The 17,934-nt window shown below is 41.6% G+C and overlaps 1 protein-coding gene across 2 annotated transcripts; it reads left to right on the top strand.

Annotated features, from left to right (window-relative positions):
• The first annotated feature begins 3,664 nt into the window (after nt 1-3,664).
• On the top strand, nt 3,665-17,866 carry gtf2a1 (general transcription factor IIA, 1). 2 transcript variants are annotated; one of them, XM_064339362.1, is made up of 10 exons: nt 3,665-3,914; nt 9,327-9,428; nt 9,516-9,675; nt 9,797-9,861; nt 10,262-10,337; nt 13,781-13,914; nt 14,915-15,016; nt 15,452-15,817; nt 15,925-16,014; nt 16,290-17,866. In XM_064339362.1, exons 1-10 carry the CDS (start codon nt 3,885-3,887, stop codon nt 16,395-16,397), a joined length of 1,233 nt encoding a protein of 410 aa, XP_064195432.1. In that variant the 5' UTR covers nt 3,665-3,884; the 3' UTR covers nt 16,398-17,866. The 2 variants fall into 2 exon arrangements, with proteins under 2 accessions (XP_064195432.1, XP_064195434.1); XM_064339364.1 differs by lacking the exon at nt 3,665-3,914 and adding an exon at nt 8,502-8,811.
• Nucleotides 17,867-17,934: the final 68 nt, after the last annotated feature.

Raw genomic sequence — 17,934 nt, 5'->3', positions numbered from 1 at the left:
GCTAAAGAAGCACTGAGGGAAATTTACATTACAATTTACTGTGCCCTCCAGAAGTATTGGTAAAGAAAAACAAAAATGGTTGTATAAAATAAACAACACAGGTAATGACAGTGGTGACCAAAAGTGTGAGGACACCACCAAAAACAATGGATTGTTTTCATTATTTATCAAGGTCTAATATGATTATCATACTCCGTTTATACTTTTTATTCAAGCATACATTTTTTAAAAATGTTATTCAAGAAAGTGTGTAAGTATTTAGAATGGAAGAGCACTAGAAGTAATGAAATTAATGTGTAGAATGGCAGTGTCAGTCAATTATTACTGTAGACTGTTTTAATAGCTCAGATATTTGAATATTGAGCTTTAGGAACACACATTTGTTAATATTTGACTGGAACAAAGGATGTCTGTAAGTATTTGTATAGTGACAAATTGTGTTGTGTTTTGGCTCTGCACATTGAATTTGAAATAAAACAATGAATAAGAGGTTAAAATCCAAACTGCCAGCTTTCATTTCAGGGTATTTCATATTGGGTGATATTTATTAAATGAAGCTCTATTTATATATATCCCCCCCATTTTACGGGGAATAAAAGTAATTGGACAAAGTTACATAATCTTAAATAATGGTGTAATATTTAGTACATGGTTGCAATTCCTTTGCATTCAATGACTGCCTGAAATCTGCTACCCATAGATATCACCAGACCAGAGCTTGATCAAGTACAAATACAAATTTGTATTCGTATTTTAAAATGCACGTAAATACATATTTGAAGTATTTTCGAATACATTTACACATGAAATAGTTTGTATTTGATTTATTTAAATTATTTTAATGAAAAACCAAATACTTTCAAAATAATTTTAAAATACATTCCTTTAAATACATACTTTCCTGGGAAACCAAATACTTTTTCAAATAGTATTTAGTGCCTTTTAAAAATACATAAAAATACAAATACAATTTAAAAATATTTTGAAATATTCCAGTGATAGACAACAGAAATGACCGAGCCAGCAACAGTGTATGCTTCATACTGAAGGGGGTATTCCAGAGTTCTTTGTACAATCTTTGTGAGTGGCCCTCGATGTGATGCCAACGAGTTACATTACTGGGGGCACTCCAGGGGAAATACTAGGGGCTAGGGGTTGAATTTGGATTAGGGGCAAGGGTGGCCTATGTTGGCAATTTTAAACAACCCATGCGCTGCCTCTAACAGACAGTAGCCTAAATGCCTGTACATGTCTTTGTAAAATACTAAATAAGTATTTAAAAGCAATTCAGATACTTTAAATATGTATTTGAGCCGTGTCTGGTTTGGAGTCATTATCTTGAAGTGCCATCCAATGTGTTTTGAGGCATTTGGGTGGATCTGAGCTGATGTTTCTGTACACTTCAGAATTCATTCTGCAGCTGCCATGGCAGCCATACGTGCCCAAGCCACAGCACTGCCTCCACCATGTTTCACACATGATGTGGTATGCTTTGGATCATGAACAGTTCCTTTCTTTCTCTGCATTTTTCTCTTGCAATTACCTTTGTATAGGTTTAACATCCATCTCACCTTTCCATAAGACTTTGTTACAAAACTATTACTTTTTGAGCTAACGCTGACCTGGCCATTCTATTCTAGAGGTTTATCAGTGGTTTGCATCTCGCAAACTCTGAGGTTATGCTGCTGTAGTCTTCTCTTTATATGTCTTTGACTTATCTATGTCTACAGTGAGCTCCATAATGTTTGGGACAGAAATATTTTTTCTTGATTTGGCTCTGTACTCCACAATTCTACACACATAGTTATCAAACTATTCACATGTGGTTATAATGCAGATTCAGCTTTTAGGAAAGTGTATTTTATACATTTTGGTTTTGTCATGTAGAAGTTAAATAATTTTTTATACATTGACCTCCCATTTCAGGGCACCATAAACTTTGGAATAAATGGTTTTACATGTGTTTCTGGTCAGTCATGCTTTCATTTGCGTCCTGCGTGCAGGTATAACAGAGCTTTCATAATCTAGTCTTCATTCTAGACTTTTAATTACCTTTGGAGTCTGTCATTGGCGTATGTTAACATGTGGACCATAGTTGTGCCAGTGAAAGTCAAGGAAGGCATTATGAGGCTGAGAAATAAGAAAAATAAATTGTCAGAGACATAGGCCAAACCTTAGGCGTACCAATCAACTCTCTAGAACCTCATTACAAAGATAGGTCTGGTAAACTCAGTAATCACAAAGGACATGGTCAGTCAATTAAGACCTCTACAGGGCATGTACGGCTGCTACGGGTAGTGGATCACTTGTCTTCATTGGTGGTCACAGTCACAGGCAGTCAAGGGATCAGCCCCAGCATACCTCCACAAGATATTCAAACCCTACATGCCAGTCAGATCCCTCCGTTCTGCTACCTCAGGACGCCTAGCACCTCCCCCTCTTCGCACCTGCACTTCCAGAACACGTCTCCTGTCTGTTCTGGCCCCACGATGGTGGAATGACCTCCCTGTGGAGGTCAGAACAGCTGAGACTGTGACCCATTTCAAACGATGACTGAAGACCCACCTCTTCAGGCTGCACCTCTCCCCATCCCTCCCTTCCCCCCTGTAAATGACTAAACTTAGGGTTGTAACTAGGCAGCTAGGTGACTTAGGCGCATCAACTGTCTTAACGACTACTTGTATTTTTATTTATTTTTATTTTTCCATAGATTGCGTTGTTGCCGTTCTCGTTGTTAGTGTTAATCAGTTTAACCATCAGGGTCCAAGTTGAACTATGCGGTTGTTCCCTGTACTTGGACCGGTACTTCTCTCTAGGGGTTTCGTCATACTTGTTCCTGGTTATGGTTATACACTTTGTTGTACGTCGCTCTGGATAAGAGCGTCTGCCAAATGCCTGTAATGTAATGTAATGTAATGTGGTGTAACTGCTGGTAGCAGCAACAGAAGCATCTTATCTGCTCAAGTTCAAATGGCTCCAAACTCATTGGATGTCACTTCATCATACAGTGATCCCAAACATACTTCTAAAGCAACAAAAAATGTTTTCAAAGCCAAAGACTGGATAGTCTTGACTGACTATTGACTGTCAAGAGGTTGAGCTGGATGGAGGACAGCTGGATCAAAAATTGGACTGTCCAGCTCAATGATGGACATTTGGATGTCATAAAACACATGTCACATATAGAAATAACCATTTTTTAATTTGAACAATTATTTAATGCAAATGCAGTTAATATTAATGTATGAAGAAAAATATTTTAAAAGCCAGGGGCAAAGGAAAGGGGGGGGGGGGGCTTCCTGACGTCCTTTATCTGCACAAGTAATGCATGTATCCGTTCCTGGAAAGGACAAGACCAAGACCGATTTCCCACGCACAAACTTGCTGTAGTAACACACAAGCTAAGCTCCAATGAACACACAAAAGATCAGCGTGATAGCGGGAGGTAACGATTTTTTATTTTAAAATGATGTATTGTTTTCACCAGAGTTGTGTGGTTGGGATCCACATCCTTTGTTCTCACCTCTCACTGACAAGCTATATACAGCACAAAATACATTTCCCGTGAGGCAAGTATTACTTCGTAAGTTTCAGAAAGGAGGGTGTTCTCGCGATATTTCATACGATTACCGTTTTGACCCGGCCCTGTGTCTCGCGCACTCGCAGCTTCATGCTCGGTATATAAAGGAGGACAACGGCGAACGGAGGACGGCTGGAAGGCGCAGCTCAGGGATTGGAAATAAGATATTAACGGATAGCGTTTTAATTTAAAGTGATGCGGGCTACTTTTAATCTATCAATTTCGATGTTTTAGAGGATTGCGTTTTTGTAATTTTGTTTTTTTTCGGTGGTCGGTTTTCTTTCTTTTTTACACTCCGGTTATAATGGCGAGCTCGGCTAACTCGAATCCAGTGGTAAGGACCTATCTCAGAGTGTAGGGGGTCAAAAAATAATGACGCCAAAATAATATTAGCAAGTGAACAACTTCTGACTATTTTTTATTTTGTTCAAACACCCAGCAAAGTGATGGCAGTGTTGTATCAGCCATGTTCGGTGCAGAAACGTGATTAGCTACCTGGCTAGCTGGCGTACTTCAAGCGGCCATTTCTAACTTTTTCCGAAACCAGATTTGAATCCCCATTTGAGATGCGCCATCTCAGTCATGGAACTGGTTAGCCAACTTTAAATTTCTAACAGTCTGGCAAGTTCGTTTGCTAGATCCACTGGTAGATTAACCATTTGTGTTTCTAATTGGCCAACTAGAAGTTGGTTCTGTGGAGAATATTAGACGTTCGTTAACAATGGCTGGCTAGCGTTAGCTGGTGATTGTGCATTTGGAATCGGGCATTGGATCGATGGCTGCCAGCTAGTGAAGTGCGCATTGCGTTTCGGTTACATTTTAGGTGGGCAGCTGGTTAACTATGAAGGTAACGTGAAACATTTTGAGGTTTAACGTTACATTTTAGCGAGAGATGTTGGACTATTGCTTGCTAGTTCTGTGAAGTAAAGCAGTAACTAGCTGACGTTAGGTATTCTACCTTATTTCTAAATCCACAGTTGAAAAGCACCTTCTCATCCTATTTTATAGAATTCCCACGATTGCAGTTCTGATAAACGTGGTTTCTGCTTGCGAGCGATTTGTCAGGTTGCACTAAGAATGTCATTTCTCTTATCTAGCCATTCTAGTGTGTCCCCCATCAGTCATGGCTAGTTAAGCAGATACCCATTCAAAATAAACTTGTCACTAGACGTAAATGCCCCCCACTTTGACGAAAACAAAAAGTAAATACTGGGTTGCACACACAAACCAACCGGTCAGAGCATATGTGTCTGACCGCGTGTAGGGAAATGCCTCGTTACAGAAATGGCTTCCCTTCCTTCTCTCTCGGCGGCTCTGACCCTCCGCCTCGCCTCTGCCTGGCTTATATAGAGCCATAACTGCTCTCTAATATAGACTGCCCGGGATGGGAAGGTGCTATTCAACGCTACGTCACTGGCTCTCCATATAAACACCAGATTGTGCTTTAAATAGTGGAGCAGACAGGCCGAAAGAGGGAGGTCCAAGCCGACGCAGTGTGCGGCGGACATGCGGCAGAATGGAGTTTGTGCCTCTGCTGGTTTTTGCAACCATTTTGGGTGGCAAGAAAGAATCGTGTACAACTCTTCAAATCTTCCTGATTGTCCGATGTCGGGTTTCCGTTTTGTAGCGAGCTAGCGTTTTCAGGACAGGCACGTACTAGGCCCTTGTTTAGTGTCGTTACAATCGCTAATCGCTACAAATTTTTATCAGTGTGCCCAAAAACATACAGGCTTAATTTAAGCGTATTGTTCGGTGTCGACATACGTACATACGGTTAATATAAGAACCCATATTTCCAGTGCGAAAGGTGCAGTCTTTCCTGTCTCTGACGCGTGTTTTATAAAACTGTATCCAAATCTAAAGGGGTAATGCAAAAATTTGCAAGAAAAACCTTGCATGCTTCTCCACCTGCAGTCTTGCCTGGCTGCACACGTATTTATTAAATGGTTTATGTTCGAGTTTCAATTTCAATGAAACCCAATGGTATGTGCATTTCGTTGGATGTTATTTGCACATTTTGAAACATAACCAAAAACTATTTTTATACAGTATTAAAAATTAATGGGGCAGCACACAACTGTCCTCAGATAATTTGTGGTTCACCAGAAATATTGGGTTGGTTTGGTTGAGTGTGATTTGCTATATGAAATCTTGTCTTTGCTGAAATGATTAATTTTTAAAAAAAATTTTGCTTAGCAATGGGCAGAAAATGGAATTTATTGAATTTATACTGCATGAAAATGTTTTTGTTTTTCCCCCAGAATTGGGAGAGCAGTTTAATTTGATACAGGCCATGTTGAAACCAATTAATCTAATGTATTTAACCCACAACACTGAAATGTTGTGATTGGATGAGTATTCCAAAACTGTCTTGTTATTTTGTGTCCAATACCAATACATGTTTTGTAAAGGAGAACCATTTATTATTATTATTATTATTATTATTCATAAGACTTAGGTGGTGATTTTGTGACTGAGGTCGGTCCGGCTTTTCTGCCGTTGTCTATTCGATGCATTGTTTCCCCCTAGTTAGCTACAGGAGACCACCACAATGGAGAGGCTATGAAATTGAAATGCGTGACAAAAATTTGAAGTTGGAACAATTGAAGTATTTATTGAAGGGTTACATGTTATAAGTACCAGAACTGGGGGGAGGGAAAAGCCTATTCTGAAAGATTTAGCCTTTTGTAAGGGGGTCATTTACAGCAATAGTAGTAGCCTATTTAGAATTGCAATATTTCTTGAAATGCGTTTCATCATTCAAAGGGGTAGAGATGCTCCTACGCCATTTCAGTAATTTATTGAACATTTTTGGTGGCAAAACCATACTAAATAAATTATTATTCAATATAGAATATTTCTGAGGTTTTAAAATGCATTTGGAGTGGTACTTTAATATTGTAATAACTAAGTTTTGAGTGACAATTGAAATACATTTCAAGAAATATCGCAGTAAATATTTAAATAGTTCTCCCTTAATTTTTGTCACCCGTTTCATTTTTATACATACATATATATATTTATACATACATTATATGTATGTATTATTTGTATATATCTCAGTTGTGTTGGTCTCATGTAGCTAAATATAGGGAGATGATGCATAGAGTTGACGATGACAGTAAAGCCGGACCAACCGCCATCGCTGTCACATAGTCACCACCTAAACCCTATTTTGAGCCAGGAAAAACCCTGCTTGATATGTGAGAGTTAGCTTGGAAGGGGCATGTAGGTCTGGAGTACTTTTAGTTGCTAATCTAGCTAGATAATTAAGCTAGTCATTTAGCTGCCTTGAAGATTTCCAGCCGAAAATAACATGATCAATCTGAATCCTTTATCTAGGTATGTAAAATTTGTTGGCTTTCAAAGTAATGAGCTAAGGATTTAACCAGCTTGGTGAAAATGGCAAACTAAAAAGTTAAATAGAATTACCTAAGTGAAATATGTAAGGTTGTTGTGCACGCAAGCAAAATTAATCACGTACCTTACCCGCCAGGTTATGATTAAGATGGATATTAAGATGAAGGATATTGCCCTATGGTGGCAACTATTCAGAAAAAAGTAACACAAGTAAAGTAACACAGTTGGACAGGGAGCTACATTCCAATGCAAATACAGGGTTTCCCCCAGAAAAGTTGTTAGGCCCGGTGGCAAGTATCTTTTGACGGGGGCCCGGCGCGGGCCAGCGACAGACTGATGGCAGGATTATGGTTGGGCCCTATAGTTTCTGTGATAACAGAATCACGGACGGAATCGCAGAACTGAGAATTTAAAAAAGCTGTAACACAGATTCCATAGGTCCCTACATTAAGTCAGTGCTAAAAGCTGACTGGAGATTTGAAAATATGACTACGTAATGTGAATGTTGTTATAAATAAGTCATTTATTCAACACACATTTAAAAAAATCAACAACTATTTACAGCATAGCAGAGTCTTACAAAGAATCTGACAACAATGTACAGTCTTACAGTCTTGCTGTGTTTTCAACAACAACAAAAGAAATTAAATTAAAATAAATAATATCAAAGTTTTTGCACTCTACAAGAAATTTGAAAAAAGTCCTGATTGGCTACTGATTCTTACAGCCTTGGAATGCTGGGCCCATTGAAACAACAACAAAATAAATAAAAATAAATATTATCAAAGTTTTTGCACTCTACAAAAAACTTGTATTCCTGATCCTGAATCCTGATTCGCTACTGAATCTAACAACAAGTCTTGGAATGCTGGGCACATTTAAATAGGGATGGGAATCGAGAACCGGTTCCAAGTATGCCTCCGAGCTTATCAATTCCGTTTATCGAAGCCAGCATGTTTTTACGACAGCTGCGCATTGCAAAACAATGACGTAGCGCCTTGGGGGAGACACGCACGCAGGCAGCCTCTCTCAGATGTTTGTTTTGGATGACAGCTGTCACAACAAATTTGATCCGGGCTGCCAGCCTTGATATATTCTGTTGCGATTAACATTCTAAAACAACTCAGCAATTTCTCTGGATTAAGGGGTTATTTTCTAGCTTGAAATGCGATCGTATTAGTAAATGGCTACACATGTCATGTGACGTGCAAGTAGTTGGCTATCTCCCTGGATATGAAGTAAATGTTTTTACCAATAAATTATAATAATAAATGCGGTTTTATCCATGGAAGTAGCTATACAAAAAGGCAAAATAAATATCGTGGTTGTGATTGCTGTCATAGAAATGTCACTGACAAAAAAAAAAAACAGTTTGCTCTCTTTGCAGTGGTTTGGGCTGGAAACGAGCTGTAAGAGCGGGATATTCACAACACTGCCTACTGATTGGCTACTGAATCTTAAAACAATGTACAGCCTTGGAATGCTAGGCACATTTCAACAACAACAAAATATCTATGTATCTGTGTTACTGTTTGGCTGTTTGGCTAGCTAGCTAAGTTGGCTAAATGACCACGTTGTCGTGCAAATCAGTGTCATCAACGTTATTAATAAACAAGTGAAGTCGTTATTTCGATGGCGTAATGTTACAATGTATCGAATGTTACATTCATGCTACTAGTTTAATGTTACCTACACACTGCTTAAGTTAATATAAAAAGAATGTACTTACCGACGAGATGAAGTGATGACGCAGTTTGTAACGAGGTTAGCCTACTAAATAAGAACTGGTGGCTTGCTAGGTAATGTTAGCTTGTGATAGTTGGAAGCTGGTTGGAAGTGTCAAGTGTTGAACGTCATTACGCACAATGAAGGTAAAGAACACTGATCTCAGACCTGCTGTTTTCCTATAATGCGTTCACGTTTTAACCAACAGATGTCAATGGGGAGCTTTCCAATCGAGCTGCCCCACTGTAACTGTAGTTTTAAAAATATATTAAAAATACATTTAAAAAAAAAAAACAATTCCCCGATGCTTAGGCCCGGCGGGGGGTCAACTTAGTCCCGCCGGGCTTGCAATACACTGGCGGAAACCCTGAAATATAATAAATGCTGACACTATTATAGCCTTTGCATAGGTCACACCCAGAGCCTGATGATAATGTTTCACAATGCTTGGAGTCGCTGACATGTTTAAATTAGATCCACCCATGCAGTTGGTGTATTTCTTATGTAATAATGGTGATTCCCTTGTTTTTCCCCATACGTTCATATACAGAAACTATTTATTACTATTATTATGTATTTATTTATTTGTAAAGAAGAGTGTTCTGTTTTAGGCACTTTGGTCATCTTGTTGTATAAAAGGCATGCTTGTACTTTTTTGCAGCCTAAACTGTACCGGTCAGTGATCGAGGATGTGATTAACGATGTCCGGGAGCTCTTCCTTGATGAGGGTGTCGATGAGCAAGTCCTCTTGGAGCTGAGAACGGTGTGTGTGCGACTTTGCTTTGTTTTTTTGGAGTAGAAATGCCTTTTTGTGTGTAGCGAACAAGGCTAATCTCTCTGGGCCCTCCAGCTGTGGGAGAGCAAGCTGATGCAGTCTAAGGCGGTGGAGGGCTTCCACACGGAGGAGCAACAGCCCCAGGCTCAGGTGCAGCAGGTGCAGCAGGTTCAGCACGTACCCCAGCAGCCTCAGAACCAGTCCCAGCAGGTCATCATGCCCCCGACCCAGCCAGGTCAGGCCTACCCCCTGGGAATGCCCTCCCCTTCCTCACCGCGCCCTGCTTTGGCCTTATACAGTCAGGGCATTGATCATAACCCTAACCCTACTCTTCCTCTCTCTCCTCCCCCTCACAGCTCCTCAGCAGCAGGTCATCGTCCAGGATCCGAAAATACTGCAGCACATGACCGCTACGGGAATGGTAAGTTCGCGAGAGCTTCGATTGCTAGCCCGACGTGCATTAGCGAGGAGTCCTGTTAGGAGGCAGCCCCTGAGGTACAGGCCTCTGAAGCACGGCCGTCTATTTGAGAGCATGACTCCTGCACTACTGCTGCTGGGCAGCCGTGCTCCAGAGGCAAGGCCTACAGGACCTCGTTTCTGTGATTTTGAACCAGAGAAACCTGTCTAGAGGAAACTGGCTCTTGGTTTCCCAACTTTTTAACTCTTTGTGCACATTTTCTGTTCGTCATCTGTTGGGAATGTATACTGTGTTTTTGGTCTGAGGTTCCTGCTAATTCAGTGACTGCAGGTGTTGATTGGGCAGACCAACCTGCTCTTTGTGTTGAGTGATCCCTTTGGGCGTTTCTCTTGTGTTCTTCCAGAGTGCCGCTGCCACAGCCGCTACCCTGGCTCTGCCTACAGGAGTGACCCCCTACCAGCAGATTATCACCAGCCAAGGTACTAGCTATAAGAAAGGACCGTCTAATCTATGGCATTGAGTACTGGGGTCAGAGGTCACCACAAGTCCAAGTGTGATGTTTTTTCCCCCTTTAAGGCATTTCAGTAATAGTTAAAAATATTAAGTTTCGATGTCTGCACCAAGAAAAACACAGGTACTCTTTCTCTTTGATCACCATTCAGATTTCATTGAATTATTATTTTGGTGGGCTGCTGGGTGGCTCATCCTATTAATGCACATGTACAAGTCGATGGGTGGGCCCCACGGTCTGGTATCAAATCTGGATCGTTGCTGTGTAGATTCCGCTCGACTGGCTGTTCTGCAGGCGACACACGGTAGGCGCTAGGATTGCTAGGTGGGCGTGTTTAAGTCAGCTGGGATGGCGGTGACTCATCAGACACACGCGGTTCACCTGACGAGTCACGCGCGGTTCACCTCCTGAGTCATGTGCAAATTGTTTCCTCTGATTGTCTGCACGATCTCGAAGAGTGAAGCGTGACATGAAGCAGTGGCTGACGTCACATGCTTCAGAGGAGAATGTACCTGTCTTCTGTCCCAAATGAACTGTGTAGTTTGCAGCAAAGAGTGTTGCAATATAAGATTGAGCATTTCAGATTCATTGAAAATGGAGGGACAAGCAAACATGAAACAATTTATATTGGCACAACTGTATAAAAATATAGTAGTGGGCAAAAGTTTTAGGCCGCTCTGAATAATTCAAATTAAAGCCATTCATCTGCACGGTAAGGGATTATTTAAAGTTGCTATAACTTTTTAACACAAATAATTTAAAAAGAAAACAAAAAGACATCCACAGAGCTTGCAGAGGAAGATACAGGGTAAAAGTATTGTTTGTCCTCAAAAAATTGTCTCAATTTGTTATTTCAAATATATTTTTTACGCTGTATAAGCTGTGTTTTATTTATGTCTTCGATGTTAGATACTGGGGTTACCGCCTCCAACAATGCCCCTGAGCCAGTAGCACGCCCAATTTGTTCTCACGAGTAAAATGTGCAGCCAGTTGCCAGTTTAAATTTGGTTAAGGGCACTGCTGCACTAGCTCATCTCAATCAGCTGGAAAACAGTTCTCCAAGCTGCATAAACAATGAAGAATCCTAACGTCTGTCAAGCTATTGTGTCTGTCATAGTTAATGTTGGTCTACATGCTTTGTTAAAATTCTGCGATTGCAATTGCGGTTGGAACTAAAATTAGTATATACTGGGTTTCCCCGGACAGAATTTTGAGAACCACTATCCTAGACCATGACCGAGCTGCCACTGCTTCACAGAAGGCTGTGGACAGGCATCAGTGTACTTCTCGCCAACTCTTCTGATAAACTTCCCTCTTTGTGAACCAAATTTGCATTCTGAGACTCTGCCAGTGGTTGTCGCCACCTTATGGTCTTTCACATACTGACATCTCTTCTGCTTTTTGCCTTTTTGCAAGAAAAGTTTCTTGGCTGCAACGAACCATGCAAGACAATTTCTTGCAAGATGACTTCTCGCAGTCTGTGTGTATTTTGGTGCCAGATGTCTCTGCCAGACGCTGAGAAATGATTTCATTGGATTTCCTTTTCTGTTCCTCAAGGAAGTGACCTCTAAGTACTGATCTTCAGATGCAGACAGCTTTTTGGGTCTTCCACTACATTGTTTTTCTTGAACTTGCCCACGATTTTCAAATTTCTTTGAGAGCTTGAACACCACATCTTGACAATCTGGTTAGGCAGGCTATTACTTTCTGAGAATTGCCTTGATGCAAATCTATGGTTTTATGCCTGTCATTGTTAGCTTAGCCTTTTCCAAACCACTCCTTGAGGCACCCCAGCTATTCCTGGAATTTGTTAAAGTCCACCACCAGCACACCTGGTCCAGCTCATCATACCTATGTAACAGTGATCCATGTGCTGGTGGTGGATTACAACATGCGAATGGCTGGATGCTCGAGAGATTTGGGAACAAAACCAGTATTCGTAACTATCACAAGATATCAATAACAAGCATTTTTGTTTGCGTTCTATACACAGTGCTTATTTGTTCTTATTCAAATGTTTTTTTTCCCCCAAACAAACACTTTAAACCATTAACAGATTTTTTTCAGGCGGTTTTAGACTTTTGCCCAGTACTCTATAAAGCATCAATGCATTGTTGGTGGCATGCAAACTGCTTGTCCAAAATTGCCATTCCCAGGGACAGGGGTTTCTTCTTCCCCACATTTTCCAACAGTCAGTGCGTTTACATGCACAATTTAAATCGAGATATATTAATAGCTTGATTTGGCCAAAGATGAGATTTAATTGGATTATTGTCGTTGTCCCAATATACATGACTCGGAAAGAATCAAATTATTGCCAGAGGTGTCTGATGAAGGCTTCTTATAAATCCTGCTTCCTCCAATTTTGTCGCAACTTTTTTGAATAGTTTGCCATTCCGCGTTTTTATCCCATCCATATATTTTAGGATATTTAACTCCTTTAGTTGCGATAGCATGAAGTTGGTCTCCTTGTCCGTCCAGAAATGTTTTTTTTCGCCATGATACTAGAGAGGGCAAAACGCTTTAGAATTAGAGCTTTAGAATGTCGCCAGGAGTGTATGTGTGTGAGCTCAACAATGCATTTCTCACAGAAAAGGTCATTTGTTGCCTTTTTTTTTGTTAATTACAGTGGTGATAGAAGTGACAATAATTAAGTGGTATTGTGCTGTTAGCCTTTATTGATCGCCATATGAGATTAATGTGAAGTAGCTAGCACAATCGGACAGCACTAACCCATAAAAATGTACGTGGAATGGTACTTGCTCAATCGATCGTTAAATGTGAAAAACATTTGATTATAGTCAGCGGCACCGATATTTTCTGTCACACCCTCAATAAACGGCAAAAGTCCCAGTAGAAGATTGAATTAAATCTTTTAAAGTTTCATATTTTCTTAAACGTTATCGATTCCGCTTGGCCACCGTGAGCATATAGTTGCTATGTAAATTATGGAACGTGCGCAGAATGCCTAGGCCAATTGTAGTCCGATTGAAGCGTATACATGCCGTAGTAAATCGACCCCGAACCGCATTGTCTAGGTATGTTAGTCCGACTTTGAAAAATTTGACTTTGTACGATTTCAGTCGGACTACAGTTTTTACATGATTTTTAAAAGTCCAGTTTTAGCCAGACTAAAACAATAAATCGACTTTTTCAAACATCATGTAAACCCAGTGACTGTCACATGGGTTCATCACATGGTGTTTTGAACCAGCTTTGAGAAATATACATAACGTAGAACAGGATGAGGACTTTAAATTTGTGTGGAAAAACACAATTTTTGTTCAACACAATATGCTATGAGTTTTTTCATGTATACACAAACGAGGTTAAAATCTTTACTGAGGAAGTTTGGACCGCTGGACTTGTTTAGAACTAACAGTAGTTACTTGTCATTTCCCTGGGTTTCAGGTCAGATCCTGCAGGTGGTGAGGGCACCCAATGGGACGCAGTACCTCATCCAGCCTCAACAGCAGGTGGTGCTGCAACAGCAGGTCCTGCCTCAAATGCAGCCAGGTGGGGTGCAAGCCCCCGTCATACAGCAGGTAAGCCCCACAGCCGTCATATTAAGGCTGGTAATGTGTTTGTGTTACTGCTGACTTCTGCAATACATCCAGAAGTATGTGCTGGTGCTGGGCAGGAGAGTGCAAAAAAAATCCCACACACAGTTAAGCGCTTCCAAAATACGTTTATTGCTGTATCTACGAAATAGGCTTTTTTTCTTTGTGGTTCAACCAAGTCAAGCTGTCAGTCGTACATGCATACATGTAGGCACCATCTATGCTGCCCTGAAAATGACCCTCTGACTCCAGTTTTTTGTGAAGATTGGTCTTGTTCCTAAAAATCCTGGTAATTTTAGAACCGTCTTAAATTTCCCTCTTCTAGGTATGTGAACATATCTCAACCCAGCTCCAAATATACATGGTCTCCAATGACATACAAGAACCCTTTGTCTGGGTTCCAAACTGCTCTCGTCAAGGTCTTTGCTTTGGTTCTGCCAATATTCTTGTACGACTGGATCATATACTGCATTTGTTAGAGCAGATCACATCAGTGCTTAGCCAAGAATGTGGAAAGCGGGCGTGGTATCACTGACAGTGCTATGCAGTGGTTTAAGTCGTACATCGCATGTTAGATATGGCTACATTTAAGTCCAATCCATGTTACGCAAGGTGTTCCACAGGGACCTCTTTTTGGTCCGCTGTTATTGTCTTTATACAGGCTCTCACATGAGCATATTATGCACAGTTCTGAGCTGCCCCATATGTGTGGAAGACAGCCAAATACTGACTGAGGCCCAAGATGCATTTATTATTTATTGCTCCCAAGATGCATTTATTAGCTGCAGAACGAAGATGACATAAATGTATCTTGGGAGCACCAAAACTACAAATTGCTTTCCCTTTTTGAGCCATGTACTCAATCTAACGGCTTCACGCCAGGTGGTCTCAGCAGCCCCTGTCATACAGCGGTTATGGCTGTGCGTGTTGTCCTTACAGGTAGCTGTGTTTTTCCCTTTGGATTGACCCGTGGCTGTGTTCTCAGGTCCTGGCTCCCCTGCAAGGTGGAATCCCCCAGCAGACAGGCGTGATAATCCAGCCACAGCAGATTGTCCTGGCCGGGAATAAGGTCCAACAGAACGCCCAGGTAAGGCACTTTGTGACATGAGTCTTTTTCTCCAGGAGAACACTCATTGGACTATGCAAACTCAAATTCAAAGACATGCACAAGAGCATACTATGCACTTTTGCCATGTATTAATTCAGTGCAAATGTATTCACATAATGGAATAATAATCCACCCCGTAGAAAAGTATAATTTCTGGAAAAAAATTTTTCTTTGAATCTATAATTGAAAAAATGTGGTAACAGTGGATTAGCATGTTTAATGTACTTTCTGAGGACAGTTGCCAATGAATACCTTTTAATTTGCATTTAATTTGTTCCATATTAAGTGGCTACAGAGAGGAATGGTTAACCAGTGTGCATGTTGGAAAAACAAGGCTGAGAAAAATTGATTTGTCATTATGATGGTTGTACTTTATGCTTGTTGATGGTTTGTGTGTGTGTGTTTCTCTCCAAGGTCATGCAGGCTGCTGCAATGGCTGCACAGGCAGGACAGGGGGCTGTGCAGGTGCAGCAGGCTCAGGCGCAGGCTCAAGCTCAGGCCCAGGCCCAGGCTCAAGCTCAGGCCCAAGCCCAAGCTCAAGCCCAAGCTCAAGCCCAAGCCCAAGCCCAAGCCCAAGCCCAGGCTCAGGCTCAGGCTCAAGCTCAAGCACAGCAGCAGCAGCAGCAGCAGCAGCAAGCACCTCAGCAACAGCCTCCCATGATGCTCCAGGTCGACGGCGCCGGAGACACGTCATCTGAGGAGGAAGAGGAAGATGAATATGATGAAGACGAGGAGGACGACAAAGACAAAGATGGTGCCGAGGATGGGCAAGTCGAAGAGGTTTGTTATGATTTAATCATTACGAATGCTTCCTGTTTGCCAGGGACAATTGTTCCTGTGTGTCCGGAGAGCATAGGTGGTGATGGGAATGACCTTTGACCCCACAGGAGCCCCTCAACAGCGGGGATGACGTGAGTGATGAGGAGGGCCAGGAGCTTTTTGACACTGAGAATGTGGTCGTGTGCCAGTACGACAAGGTAATTTGCACAACGAGCACCACAGGCATTCCACAGCGGCAGTTTATTTGAGTATTTGTCAGTTACAGATGGTTTATTCTGTTGCAGTACGTATATTTAGTCCAGGAAAGGTTTGCAGCTCATGTTGTGTTTTGTAGTAGTAAAACGGATTAATTTGGATATTGGATGTAGCAAGACATGGAATCTCCACAGCAATTCATGGCTGTGTCATTTTATTTTGGAACCACACCGCGTATTTGTAACGCCATGTACACACACGATATTGTTTGTTTCAGATCCACAGAAGCAAGAACAAGTGGAAGTTCCACCTGAAAGACGGAATCATGAACCTAAACGGAAGAGATTACGTGTTCTCCAAAGCCATCGGGGACGCCGAGTGGTAGGAGCACGACCCGGAGCTTTCCGTCGGACAATAACGCAGGACACATCAAAACTCGGACTGGGCGCGTTTTCGGGGGAGGGGCCGAGAGGGGCGCGTTTGACTCTGCGAATGCTGGACGTGCGAACGAAGACACTTGTGCGCGAGCGAGCCCCTCCCCTCTCTCTGCCGCTCCCGGGCGGCGACGCTCTTTATTTGCCACACATTTTGCTGATGACCGTATCCCGGAAACGCAGGTTCTCCGCCGCCTCGGTACTGCTTCTAGAAAAAGTGGTCCATATACACAACTCATTTAGATCCACCTGCAAATGGAAAGGATGTCAACCATCTAGAAAACCCACAGAAACGCAAACCCCCGGAGATGGATCAATAGGTTCCTTTTGTGTCAGTCAACCTTGCAACTGCGCCACAATAGCAGTTGACACCAGTGGTTGGGTTAAGAGCTCATTGTGCATTTTTTGCTTATTTTAGCTTGGTCCTGGTTGTAGAGCTGCTATAGCCGTTATATTCCTGCCAGATACTGTTCATCAAGGTCGATTACTTGTCACGTGTCTGAATGAACGCTGCACCCTTAAATACTGCGATTGCTCCCTCCCCCCAAACCACCTTTAAAAAAATTGAATTCGAAGGATCCAATCACAATGCTTCCGAAAACAGGTAATGCATGAGGAGGGAGTTTTGTGGAGTATCTGGAAGCTCCTTCTCAAATCTCTTTTTACCGGGATCCAATCGCAGACTCAACTTTTCACTTTCCCCTTTTTTTTTTTTCTTTCTCTCCTTTCCCCCTTTCACTGAAAAGACCATGCAACTCACTTTAATCCGGACCATACTATGTATGTGAGTGCCCTTTTGTTTTAATCCACCAGGGTTGTCAGTACTTAAATCCACTCACGGTGGTGTGTCGCCGTCTGTGCTGTGATACCTGTCACAGCCGCATGTGATGTCATGGATTTTTTGTTTTTTGTTTTTGTGAAATGTGTTGTTCATCTGTCAACAGTCATCTTTGTGTTGTTAGCTGAGTGATGGGGTTTATCACCTAAATTACCCCACCCCACCCAACCCTTTCGCTGTAGTTACACAAGTATCAGAATTTCTCGTAGGTTTTTGTATTTATTCTGCAGAGGTTGGGGCGGGGCGAAGGCGGGCGAAACCACACCGAATTGTGCTCTTATTGTGACACAAGTGTTCCTTTTCAAAAGGGTTTCCTCTGCTGGCTGGGTCTCCATCATCCTCGTTCACTTCTTTTGAGTCTTGTACTTGAATTTTAACCTTTTATTTTTATGAATCGTCTTGCCTGGAAATGTTTATACGTGTTTATTTCTCCCCCCGCTGTCTGTTCTAAAAGGGCATTGTTCGCTGAATTTTAGAGAAATAAACGATACATAATTTTTTACTCTGCACACTGTATTGTTAAAGAGAGCCCTCTGAAGAGGACCTGAGAATCTTCGCAAAAGCGTGTTTTTTTTTTTTTTTTTTAAAAAGCACCCAACCGGCCAACACTTGGAAGTATCAGAGCGAAGGCGAGATTCTTACAGGTCAGA

This window comes from Anguilla rostrata, chromosome 6 (assembly GCF_018555375.3).
Source record: "Anguilla rostrata isolate EN2019 chromosome 6, ASM1855537v3, whole genome shotgun sequence".
NCBI lineage: Eukaryota > Metazoa > Chordata > Actinopteri > Anguilliformes > Anguillidae > Anguilla > Anguilla rostrata.
The sequence above is the reverse complement of the archived record's forward strand: the minus strand, read 5'-3'. Positions and strand labels throughout refer to the sequence as shown.